The 13,346-nt window shown below is 32.9% G+C and overlaps 1 protein-coding gene across 16 annotated transcripts in view; it reads left to right on the top strand.

The window, feature by feature from the left end:
* The window catches only part of LOC132739707 (phospholipid-transporting ATPase IF-like), a 77,290-nt gene that overhangs the window by 20,422 nt on the left and 43,522 nt on the right, over positions 1 to 13,346 (top strand). For 15 of the 16 annotated variants that reach the window (XR_009627045.1, XR_009627046.1, XR_009627047.1 and 12 more), the window contains exons 11-21: positions 1,796 to 1,911; positions 2,964 to 3,122; positions 3,524 to 3,541; positions 6,108 to 6,277; positions 6,654 to 6,796; positions 7,172 to 7,275; positions 8,051 to 8,164; positions 8,552 to 8,674; positions 10,765 to 10,913; positions 11,791 to 11,950; positions 13,222 to 13,324. Coding sequence is in view for 13 of the 16 variants with exons in the window: in XM_060727481.1 (XP_060583464.1) it covers positions 1,796 to 1,911; positions 2,964 to 3,122; positions 3,524 to 3,541; positions 6,108 to 6,277; positions 6,654 to 6,796; positions 7,172 to 7,275; positions 8,051 to 8,164; positions 8,552 to 8,674; positions 10,765 to 10,913; positions 11,791 to 11,950; positions 13,222 to 13,324 (1,359 nt within the window). In the remaining 3 variants the exon portion in view is untranslated. The remainder of the gene's footprint in view (positions 1 to 1,795; positions 1,912 to 2,963; positions 3,123 to 3,523; positions 3,542 to 6,107; positions 6,278 to 6,653; positions 6,797 to 7,171; positions 7,276 to 8,050; positions 8,165 to 8,551; positions 8,675 to 10,764; positions 10,914 to 11,790; positions 11,951 to 13,221; positions 13,325 to 13,346) is intronic. The other variant, XM_060727483.1, reaches the window with a different exon arrangement.

Below are 13,346 nucleotides of genomic sequence, written 5' to 3' on the forward strand. Positions count from 1 at the left end.
AACTTATGGTACAAAAATTGTCATAAGCTATAACATATAGGTATTTTCTGCTGTATGGCACAAGGAAACAACAATATATTCAGTCAAAGTCAATTTTAATGGACCAAACGTAGACCATATGTCGGCCATTTTGAAAACAGTATGTCATCATTTAAATCGCGGTAATGGTGTTACATTTCAGTTTTTTCATGTTTCAGTTAAAATTTCTACATGTTATTTTGCTTGATTTTAAATATTAAAATTATCCTTACTTTGTAACTCAAAATTTATTTTTTCAACAAACAAGAACATTTAGAAAATGATGATTGTTTCAGACATACGCACAAATTTAATGGACTATTGTTGCTTTTTGCAGAAATTTGTAAAATGTTGTTCTGTTTTACGTAAAAATCTAGAGATTTAAAATATTTTGCACAAAAACTTTGTTGTTTAGGTGTATGAATAAAATATGTCAATTCTGACCAATTTTAACACTGGTCACATGAAAATATGCCATTACCGTGAAATAAGTGATGACGCGGAATTAGTGATGTTGAGTATATGTTTTGTAATCATTGAAATGTAGCTTTTGATATAATGATGAAAAAAAACTGTATGAAGGTCACTTAAGTCTTGTTCTTCTCTGTTTAAGTGAAAAGTTTTTTGATTAGCTCATTTGTGATGAAAGCTTGAAGTTTGCTGCATGAACAGACCAGTACTGGTGTCATTTTTTTGTGGAAAAAACTTTAATGTAACCCGGTGTAGGGCTTGTTCCCTGGGTTATGAAAAAGATTCAATGTATCTTAATCACCACTACAACATAATTCCTTAATAAGCAGTAACTCCATGACTCTCCAAAATGCTTTTAATGACCTATTAAATAAATTCAATAAGTCAAAAAATATCTTACTGTATTTTGTGTGTGTGTGTGGGGGGGGGGGGAGTATATGAAATGTTATTTTATTTAGTATTTTTATATGCCCGAAATTCTTTCGGGCATATTATGTTATACCCCCTGGCGTCCGTCTGTCCGTCCGACCGTCCGTTAGCAATTTGGTTTCCGGAGCATAACTTAAGTTCCATTTGGCCCACAGTATTCAAACTTCATAGGATGATTGCCCATATTGGGTAGAAGACCCCTATTGATTTTGGGGTCACAAGGTCAAAGGTCAAGGTCACTATTAGCTAAATACTGAAAATGGTTTCCGGAGCAAAACTTAAGTTCCTTTTGGCCCACAGTATTCAAACTTCATAGGATGATTGTCCATATTGGGTTAAAGACCACTATTGATTTAGGGGTCACAAGGTCAAAGGTCAAGGTCACTATTAGCTTAATACTGAAAATGGTTTCCGGAGCATTATTTAAGTTCCATTTGGCCCACAGTATTCAAACTTCATAGGATGATTGTTCATATTGGGTAGAAGACCCCTATTGATTTTGGGGTCACAAGGTCAAAGATCAAGGGATTACTATCACCTTTAAACTGGAAACAGTTTTCGCTCAATAACTCAAGTATTAATTGAACTACAGCTGTAAAATTTTATAGGATTAACAGCTTTATACCCCTGACGTCTTGGTGTCCATCCATTGTAGCATTTTTACTTACAAGATAACAACTTGATGGTGGTGCTTTGAAAACAAGAACTGTATATATACATGAATGTTCTTCAGCTATAAAGGAGGATTGCTTTTTGAAGGAGGTAATACTGTATTTAATTCCCATGTCTTCCTCACTAAAAGAAAAAGTACTTTCGGGCATATAATGCTCCGCCTAGCGGTGCTCTTGTTTTATCTTTAAATAATTTTCTTTTTCAGAACTACAAAAATTTGTTGGTTCCATGTTTTTTGCATGGGATGTAGATATGTTTGACCCGGGAACCAATGAAAGGGCTAAAGCAAATACATCAGATTTAAATGAAGAGTTAGGACAGGTATATATTATGGGGCTCATTTGTCTCGCTATTAATTTATCAAATGTCCAGGAATGTGTAAAAAATTTGAATATCTTTGTTATTCCAGATGACGTATCTAAGGAGATAAAAAAAAATGTCTGTTTGATTATTACTGTGATTGTAACACATTTTGGTCATATCTGAGCCGTCGGTCTATCTAACAGGCTTTTCTGGTTGTCTCACTATAAATCATAAATAAGAAATTTCTCCGCAAGTGATTAACTACTCTCATACATTTGTAACATTCTGTTAGTATTAAATGCCCAAAAAGTCAAAGAAATTTTTGACATTTTAAAATATGAAAGAGTTAATTCGAGTTTTCATGTTGGTAGGGTAAAATGTAAGTAAAGGAAAAGCAGTGTAACATTGTTATATATGCAAAATTTATTGTTATATATGCAAAATTATAGGTACATGGCTATAGAGCTGATAAAAAGAGGTTACACACAGCATGTGAAGAAATTTCTTTAATGTAAAACACTTTCCCCAGGAACAATTTCTTTCTTCAAACATGCTTTATGAAGATTTTGTTTAACCTATGTTTCTGTCAGTACCTTAATGCATATGTTAAGTGGCACATCAAGTAAAGATGTTGATGATCTGACTAGTAATGATACAAAATAAATGAGTGTTTGTGGCTTAATTTATTAAGTTGAGTTCATTAACAGTTTTTAAAAGCATTTACCCAGGTGGATTACATAACAAGATCTCCTGGACACTGCTCCAGAACTTTCTGTTTTCTACAAGTTACTTCGAACTTCTAATAAATCAACTTCTTCTAAATAATCTGAATTGCCAGTGTAGAACAAATGACACAAGACAAGTTGTCAGCCAAATTGTTATGAAAGCCAATGGCATAATATAGCTCTGTGGACCATACACAAACGTTGTTAATGACTTACTACGGTGATTCAAGGGCTTGGTGACATGTTAATTTTTTATAAAATAAATGTATGAAACCATTTTGCAACAAATCTTATTAAAAGAAACCTTGATTTTAGACTTCGAGCAAGCTATAATTGATTTTACAGGTAGAGTACCTGTTCACAGACAAGACTGGTACCCTGACGGAGAATGATATGCAGTTCCGAATGTGTTCTATAAATGGTAAACGTTACGAGGAACTCGGTGGAATGTTGTGTGAAACCTCCCCTGCTGGGAATGACCCCAACCCTGTACCTGTTCTTAGTGTAAGATCTTAGCATGATTTCACAGTAACTAGTATGCTGTATAAGTGGTTAAGTTAGCGACGCAGAAATATTGGCGAATTTTGCGAATTAATGAAATTGTGAAAATTTCCTCTAGCAGAAATATCAACCAAATTACCATTAAATTCTACCCTTGTGTGATTGGCTAATATTTCCTCATGCGAAATATCTTGAATTTTAAATTAGCTAACTTTTCGACACACAGAAATATCCACTAACACAGTAATTATTAATGAACAGTCCTGTAACTAATATATATATCCTATATAATTCAATAAATTAACAAAATTCTTTGTTATTAACTTTATACTTCTTTTATATGTATATTGTAATTTTTGGTTTCATTTTGTTTACAATATAATTTATTGATTTTTTCACAACAGCAAAGTTATCAGCATTTTGTAAGTTCACCTTGATATGTTTTTATTTGATGTCCTCAGTAAACACTCCCTGCACATACATGTATATAATTTTCAACCCATAAAAATGAGTTTTTTTCTGTGATAAGAATTAATTCTTAATTTGTATCAACAAGTACATGTATATCCCACCATTTTCTATTGTATTATTTTTAACACAAATGAACTGTTTCCTCGCACACATGAAAAATAAAGATCATGAAAATATAATAAATATACCAAGTATCTTTTACCTAATTAATATACTGTTAGTAAAAAAATACTATTGTTTTGTAATGATCAATCCCCTAGTTACTGTTGTTAACAATTTTTGAGTATTATAAGATAAAAAGTTGCCAAGAGTGACCTCCCATTATCTTTCCAGATTGGATCATTATAATGAAAGAAAACTGTAATAATTTTTACAGATTATTTCAAATTTTAGTCATTTGAAATACAAATCTTTTTCTCATTCTGAGGAAATTATTTTGAACAAAAATGAAATATGTATTATAATTACACAACCTATTGTATCGATTACATCATTAGTACTGTGTTTGATTATAGTGTACATTTTAGAGGCATATATTAAATTATTTAATTGTCAGATTATATCCCTAGCATTTCTGCACATATCTTTCTTGTCACATTATGTGACCTTTCATATCCAAATATGAATTATCCATATATAAACCATAATTATATATGATTTTTATAAATAATCATTAATGTTTTTCAGTCATAAGAAGTTGACTCACTCTGTTAGTTTATTCTTATCCAATTTATGAATTATATGCCATATAATTCAAAGGATTAGTCAATTTTATTCAATGAAATATGAAAATTATCATCTGTTTAACACTTATCTTAATATTTAGACTGACATGATATAAGACCTTTTGCTTATCAATATTTATACCCCCGCACAACAAAGTTGTAAGGGGGGTATACTGGAATCAGCTTGTCCGTCCGCCGGCCGTCCGTCAGTTTTTTCTTGTCCGCCCAATAACTTGAGATTCCTTTGACCCTTAGTCTTCATATTTGGCATGGAGGTTAGTCATGATTAGTAGATGACCCCTATTGATTTTGAGGTCACTTGGTCAAAGGTCAAGGTCACAGGGGCCTTGACTTCAAAAGGCTTGTCCGCCCAATAACTTAAGATTCCTTTGACCTACAGTCTTTATATTTGGCATGGAGGTTAGTCATGATAAGAAGATGACCCCTATTGATTTTGAGGTCACCAGGTTAAAGGTCAAGGTCACAGGGGCCTTGACTTCAAAAAGCTTGTCCGCCCAATAACTTAAGATTCCTTTGACCTACAGTCGTCATATTTGGCATGGAGGTTAGTCATGATTAGTAGATGACCCCTATTGATTTTGAGGTCACCAGGTCAAAGGTCAAGGTCACAGGGGCCTTGACTTCAAAAAGCTTGTCCGCCCAATAACCTAAGATTCCTTTGACCCATAATCTTCATATTTGGCATGGAGGTTAGTCATGATTAGTAGATGACCCCTATTGATTTTGAGGTCACCAGGTCAAAGGTCAAGGTCACAGGGACTTTGACTTCAAAAAGTTTGTCTGCCCAATAACTTTAGATTCCTTTGACCCACAGTCTTCATATTTGGCATGGATGTTGATCATGATTAGTAGATGACCCCTTTTGATTTTGAGGTCACTGGATCAAAGGTCAAGGTCATAGGGACTTTGACTTCAAAAAGTTTGTCCACCCATTAACTTAAGATTCCTTTGACCCACAGTCTTCATATTTGGTATGGATGTTAATCATGACTATAAGGTGACCCCTATTGATTTTGAATTCACTGGGTCAAAGGTCAAGGTCACAGGCACCTTGACAAAAAAAAAGCTTTTCTTCTCAATTGCTAAAGAATGTCCTGTCCGCAATGTATTGACATTTTCACATTTGAAGCATGTAGAATACATAACTTAGCAATGCACTGGCTTAGTAACCTCAGATTTGGCAGGGAGGTTGTCCTTGAGCTCTAAATAGCTACTGTTGATTCTGACAAAGTGGTATGCGGGGGTATTCACGCCATGATAGTGGCAGTTCTAGTTAATTTAATTATAATTTTATGCAACACAAAAAAAATAATTAATAAATAAAAAAAAAGTGAAAGATCAAAGGTGAAATTAATTGACATGAAATGGGTACAGAATGTTAAAGGGACTCCAATGAGGTTTTTTTTTTGACATGACGGGACTGGAAATAATTTTTCAAGATAAATGTACATTTGATGAAGGCTTAGACTAATATTGTGTGTGCAAAATTTCAGATTATTGGTTCGCTCTGTTTTCAAGAACAAGATTTCTAATAGTGAAAAATGACCCACACCTAAAAAGTATTGCAACACTTTTCACTCAAATGGGACTAAGAATGGCACAAACATGCAATTTTCAATTTTTCTTAGGATATTTTTTAATTATCTTTTGCATATCTGTCTATTTTAACAGCCCCTGATCTATTTAAGTAATTCAAATTTTATGCATTTAGGTTTTTGGACCTCAGTGAAGTTGCTTTTATCATGGTTGTCATTGATTTGTTTTTTTGTAGGAAGAAATGGAGACGTTCCTAACAGTACTGGTGTTATGCCACAATATACGTGTAGATCACCCTCAGGCTGTTGATCTCGGTGCCTCGTCTATGTACAGTTACGGAGGATATGATTACGAGTATCAGGCCTCGTCACCTGACGAGAAAGCGTTTGTCGAGGCATGTAGAAGGTATGTGCTGAGATATAAAGATGTTTCAATTAAATGAAATAAATAATGACAGATTTTCTTGCTAAACATGTTGAATTATCTAGTCGTGATTGAAATTTTCGACTATCAATTGTGGAATACATTATTCTGGTAACCCAATACTAAACATTTCTGGTCATTTTGAACACAATAAGTGATTTACCTAGATTCATAATTATATACTTATGGAGAGGGTTTTACCTATGTTGATATGTAAAATACTTGTATTATAGGGAAAACTGAAATGTTTTCCATCTTGCATGGTTTTTGATCTGTTATAAATAGGTAAAAGTTTGGCTCAGATAAGGATTGGTTCAGAAATTTATCAGTGTCTATTTTAGTATTTTTATATGTATAGGTTTGGTGTTGTTTTCCATGGGACGCATGATGAGAGATTGGAAATAACGTTTAAAGGAGAGATGAGGAGATACAAACTTTTACATTCACTGGAGTTTGATCCAACCAGAAAAAGAATGAGTGTCATAGTCCAGAATGAAAATGGTAAATAACCAAATATATTGTATGTTCTACAATAAACGTCCCCCCCCCCTTTTTTTGCATAGGAAAAGAAATTAGTCACCAATTTGATAGTAGGTTATTATTAATCCATGAAAATAAGCCCAAATTTGAACTAAGCTGGTGCATCTGGTATATTAATTCAGCAGAAAATAATACAAAAACAGTAAACAATTATTTTGATTTGGAGATATTTATGGATTGACTTTGAAAAACCATTTCCTGGCTATAGAGCTCTTTAATGCAACAATTTTGTGCAACAATCTTTAGGATGTTACTTGTATTAAAAGACTTTGTTATTAACAAAGACTGTGCATCTTATTGCAAATATTGTTCTAAAAGCAGCATGTTTTATTGCAGATGAAATCTACTTGCTGAGTAAAGGGGCAGAGACAGCTATACTAGACAGGGTTATAGAGGGGGATATATCCAGCACCCTTCTACATGTTAATGAATACGCTGTGGTGAGCATATTTTATATACCGTATATTATGTATATATATGTGTGTGTGAGATCCATGACATAACTTGTGGCGTAACCTGTGACAATAGCCATTTTATTTTATTGCAGGACTTGGTCACTTTTTCAAGGAAATACTTTTAAGAAGTTGTCTCTGAGGGATCAGAAATCATGTTGAATTTAAATAACAAATTAAGTGTCTTTCCTGTTTAGAAATAGAAGTTTCCATTGTTATAGTATGGGATTTTGGTAATGAAAGAAACCTGTCAACAGTATAAAAATAAATCAGACCAAAAAAAAATCAGACCGCAGTCAGTAGTCAGACAGACTATATTCTGGTGGCTGAGGCAAGTCAATATTGAACATAGCATTTAAAGTAACCCCTGTGTGCTAAACTGAGGAGTATATGTAACATTAAAGTTCCTGCCTATAAATTAATGAAATATATGATGTATTACATCACCTTAGTGCAGTTAAGGGTGAAGTCCTTCTAAGATTTAGGAGTATGCTCTAGGAGTTACCCAGTTATTGCACTAAGGTGATGAAAATTGTAATGAATTTGTTCTATGCTCATTAAAGAGTAGGATTCATGATGTTTTCTATGTCATGCCTTAAACTCAAAAATATGTAACAAAATGCCAAGGACATGTGTTTTGACTAATTATCTACCAATGTCACTTTGCAAAAGATATGAAATAAAGTTGGAAATGAAAGTATATGTCTATATATTATACAGTAATGTATACATACAGATTTTTTAACAATTTTACACATTTCAGCTTGGATTAAGGACTTTAGTTATCGCTATGCGGCGGTTAGAGAGTCAGGAATATACAAAGTTTGACCAAATGTTGTCAGAAGCCAGGAAATCTCTAACACAAAGGGAAGTAAAGGTATGTGCTCAGTAAAGCTTTTATTGCAGAAATAAATTGGCATAATATATAGAAAATATTGAGTGAGTGTAGGTTTAATATTAAATCTATTGAACCAGTTGAATAAAACCGTATTATGCGAGCCTCTGGCAAGCATAATATTGTTTTAGTCAACAAGTTCAATTTCATTTCTTCAAGCTTGATGTTTTGTCAATTAATTAAATGAAAATATGGTGCGAAATGAAATTAAATGAATATTTAAACATAGAATTTCAAAAACTATAAAACTTGCAGTAGAATTTGGTGGTTTTGTTTAGTAAAATTACCTTGTCCTTCAAAATGTTTATATGATTTATCATATGTTTTGTATGATAATAATAATTATGTTTATATCATTTATCATTATAGCTTGCAGAAGCCTTTGATTATGTGGAGAAGAATTTCAAGTTGCTAGGGGCAACGGCTGTAGAAGATAAACTTCAGGACGATGTTCCTGAAACTATACAAGCTTTACTGACTGCTGGTATCAAGGTAGTATAGATTTACCTCCCTTTCCTTCCCAAATATCTCTGAATAGATAACTTTCTGTACTTAATGTTATGATAATGATGCATTGTTTATGGTTGTTGTTATGTGGGTTAGATGACACAGCTCTATTTTTGTGCCCCCACTTTAGTGGCGGGCATTTAGATTTACCCTTGCCCGTCCGTCCGTTCTCTTTTGTGTCGCACGTAACTCAAAAAGTATTTGACCTAGAGTCAAGAAACTTTACAGGAATGTTGATCAGCATGTGTAGTTGTGCACCTGGGTATTTTTCGTCTTGATATTTTTAGTATTTTTAGAGTTATTGACCTTGACTTAGTAAAATTTTGCAATTTTCAACTTGTGTCGCATGTAACACAAAAAGTATTTGACATAGAGTCATGAAACTTTACAGGAATGTTGATCAGCATGTGTAGTTGTGCACCTGGGTATTTTCGTCTGGATATTTTTAGTATTTTTAGAGTTATTGCCCTTGACTTAGTAAAATTTTGCAATTTTCAACTTGTGTCGCATGTAACTCAAAAAGTATTTGACCTAGAGTCATGAAACTTTTCAGGAATGTTGATCAGCATGTGTAGTTGTGCACCTGGGTATTTTCATCTGGATATTTTTAGTATTTTTAGAGTTATTGCCCTTGACTTAGTAAAATTTTGCAATTTTCAACTTGTGTCGCATGTAACTCAAAAAGTATTTGACATAGAGTCATGAAACTTTACAGGAATGTTGATCAGCATATGTTGTTGTGCACCTGGGTATTTTCGTCTGGATATTTTTTGTATTTTTAGAGTTATTGCCCTTGACTTAGAAATTTTTTGCAATTTTCAACTTGTGTAGCATGTAACTCAAAAAGGATTTGACATAGTCATTAAACTTTATGGGAAGGTTGCTCAGCATATTTAGTTTTGCACCTGGGGTTTCACTTGTGGATTTATCCAGTATTTGTAGTTATTTCCCTTGACTTAGTAAAAACTGTTTCATTATGTTGTTATTTGTTCCTTGAGTGCTTGAGTTAGAATCAACCAACTTTACAGGAATAATGATCAACATCACTAAATTACAGGAATAATGATTCACATCACTGTGAAGCTATGCACCTAGGACTTTGCATGTGGATTTTTTTCAGTTTTGTAAGAGTTATTGCCCTTGACTTACAGTAGTATAAATTTGCAATTTTCATGCATAGCTCAAAAAGTATTTCACTTGTAAGTCTGAAAGTTTACAAGAATGTTGGTCAGCATGTGTACTTATGCACCTTGGGGTTTGCTTGTGGATTTATTCAGTATTTGTTAAGTTTTTGCCCTTTATTTAGTAAAAGATTTTTAGTTTTCAAAAAATATTTGACCTAGAGTCATAAGATTGACAGAACAGTGGCGCAGTGGGGGCACCCGTGTCCTATGGACACATTTCTAGTTATTACCTCTATTGATAACCATTTCAGTAGGTATTGAGTCTGGGTTCTACCCATGTGCCTACAAGTGGCTGAAATTATGCACAATCATTTGAGAACTCCCTCTACTATTGATGCTGAAAAGTCGCCAAATTTCCTTAACATTGTGAGTGTGATGAAATAAAAATGAAATAAAATATCAGTGAGAGAAATTATTTAAGGGAGTGATGGTCTAGTGGAAAAGGTGATTTCCTCTAAACCTTGTAGAGATTGTGTGTTAGGTCTAAGAAGAGGTCACAATCGTGTTTTATTATGCCACACTAGAACTGGTTAATACCAGTAAGCTGACACTAGAGTGGTTTAAATTAGCTTTAAAATTTCTTCAAATGGAACTTAAAAGAATACTGTTAAGGACGTTTTCAGGAGTTTTCATATAGACATATAGGCAAAATAAAACTGTTTAATAGAATTTCTTAAAACTTAGCATGTTGTTAGAATATGATAATAGAAACACAAGTTTCATTATAATTATATGAAAACATCTTTAAAAAAATTTTATTATTTTTTATTATTAATAACTCTGGAATAGTGAGAGCATTGAAGAAAATTGGAAAAAAAAATATTCAAAAATTTGCAAACTAATGCCTCAATATAGTATGTAAGAGTGCATGTTAATCTGAATATATTGAAGGTATGGGTGTTGACGGGTGATAAAGAAGAGACAGCAGTGAATATTAGTCATTCCGCAGGACATTTCTCCCGAGATATGTTACAATTGAAGATAACACAGATGCAGTCTGGCTTGGACTGTGCTGATTTGATACGCAAACATTCCCAGACGTGAGTGTTACACAATTTTAATGGCCTAATTTTGTATAAAACTTTGGTTTTTTTTATAAAGTAAAATCCTTTGATAATTGTTGTTTTTTTTCCCACATATGGTTGAAGTAAAAATTTAATTAAGACTTGTCTTAAGTAGAGTAACAGATATATCTCATGGTTTTATGCATGTATTTGCTATTCTTATATCGATGATATAGAGGATATTTGTTTGTTTCAGTGTAAGATCGAAAAATATTTCACCGAGTGAACACCAGATGCAATATTTTCCACGAGTGGTGTAGCCACGAGTGAAAATATAATAGCTGGGGTTCACGAGTGAAATATTATTTGATCTCACATGTAAAACAAACAAATTTTCTGTTTATTTCATGATTTTTTAACGATTTTTACACCATTTTACTAATTTTTGCCGCGTAACGTCATGCTCTTATCTTCATGACGTCATCAAATAATGACGTCACAATGTTGAAGCAAAATATAATTCCATGATTATTTTTAGATTTTAGATGTTTTTCAGCACAACGTTCGTAAATATTTACGAACTACAGTTATCACGTACATTTTTTATTATGATTGACTACATTTCCGCTGAAAAAACATTCATTAATGATAAATATTTTATTTTTACGCCAAATATAGTTCGGCTACTGTGAAATTATATTTGGTAATTATTACTGTGAAATTATCAGAATATAATTAACCGTTATAATTCAGTAATCTACTGCAAAACATGTAATAAATTCATGTAATTATTTAGATTTGATAAGTTTTTCTTTGAAGAAAGTTCTTCTGTTTGCATCATTTATAAATGAAACCTTAGTATATGTGTATATTATGAACAGATGTTTACCTTTTGATGTATTTTATGTTTCAGTTTGGACAATCCAGTGAATCGTGACGAGAAGTTTGCCATTGTTATAGATGGCACTAGTTTAGCATACTGTCTGATAGAGCATGCCGATATTCTCCGAGATCTCTGTATGAAGTGTTCTGCCGTCCTGTGTTGTAGAATGACGCCACTACAAAAAGCCGAGGTAAATTATGTTTATTGAAATTTGAAGTTTTTATTTCAAACAATTATGTATCTTATGTTTTTGATTATTTTTGTTTTGATTTTTAGCTCGACTTTTCTATGAAAAGGGGAGCTATCCTACTCGCCCCGGCGTCGGCGTCGGCGTTGGTGTCACACCTTGGTTAAGTTTTTCGTACCACCCCACTTTATTTCAGAAGTATTACAAGTATGGCTTTGAAACTTACCATACTTGTTCACCATCATAACTTCCATCTACAGACAAGAGTACATAACTCTGTCAAGGTTTTTGACAGAATTATGGCCCTTTTTTGACTTAGAAAGTGTATTGAGCTTGGTTAAGTTTTTTGTACCACCTCACTTTATTTCAAAACCATTGGAGGTATTGCTTTGAAACTGACCATACTTGTTTACCATCACGACCTTCATCAACAGACAAGAGGACATAACTCTGTCAAGGTTTTTGACAGAATTATGCCCCTTTTTGACTTAGAAAATACATTGAATATGGGTAAAATCCACTTATTGCCTTAACCCTTTGAGATATTGCTTTGAAACTTTTAATGCTATTTCACATCATTACCCCCATCTGTACGCAAGAGAAGGTAACTCTGTCAAGGATTTGTTTTAAAAATTAAGGCCTTTTATCGACTTAGAATCTTGGTTAAGTTTTTAGTACCAGTCCACTTTTTGACTGAACTGTTTGAGATATTAATTTGAAAGTTGGAATACTTGTTTACAATCATGATTCCCAAACATGTCCAGGAGAAGGTAATTCTGTCAAAGATTTTATTTGAATTATGGCCCTTAACTGTCAATGTTTTGTATTATAGGCAAGCACTAAAAAACTTAAAAAATCTAAAAAAATTCATTCCTATCCACTTGTTCACTTTACCATAAATTATGTCATATAAACATTGCTGTAATATTCAAGGGTATCAAACAACTAGTTCACTTTAAAAATACAGAGATTCTTGTATTGCCTTTTACTGCAAAAACTTTTTTTATTGGCAAGCAATAAAAAAGTCGAGCGCGCTGTCTTACGGACAGCTCTTGTTTAAACATATACTATGCTCTGAGTAAATTTTAATTTTATCACAGAAATTATTGAAATTCATGAAATTTTCACTAAATATGTTTTATTTGAAGAAAAGAATGAACTATGTATTGGAAGCGGCTTTCCCTATAACAGGGGAAGTAAAACCAGTTAATTGTAAGGAATTTAATTTATATCTTGTATTGCAAATGTGATAAGAAATTTTGTTTTGTTTCCAGGTTGTGAAGTTGATCAAGAATTCTAGAGAAAATCCTGTGACAGCTGCTATAGGAGATGGTGCTAATGATGTTAGTATGATAGAGGAGGCACATGTTGGACTTGGTATGTTAAAAAATGGGTCTTG

This window comes from Ruditapes philippinarum, unplaced genomic scaffold, assembly GCF_026571515.1.
Source record: "Ruditapes philippinarum isolate M1 unplaced genomic scaffold, ASM2657151v2 ctg4618_1_1_1_1, whole genome shotgun sequence".
Lineage (NCBI taxonomy): Eukaryota > Metazoa > Mollusca > Bivalvia > Venerida > Veneridae > Ruditapes > Ruditapes philippinarum.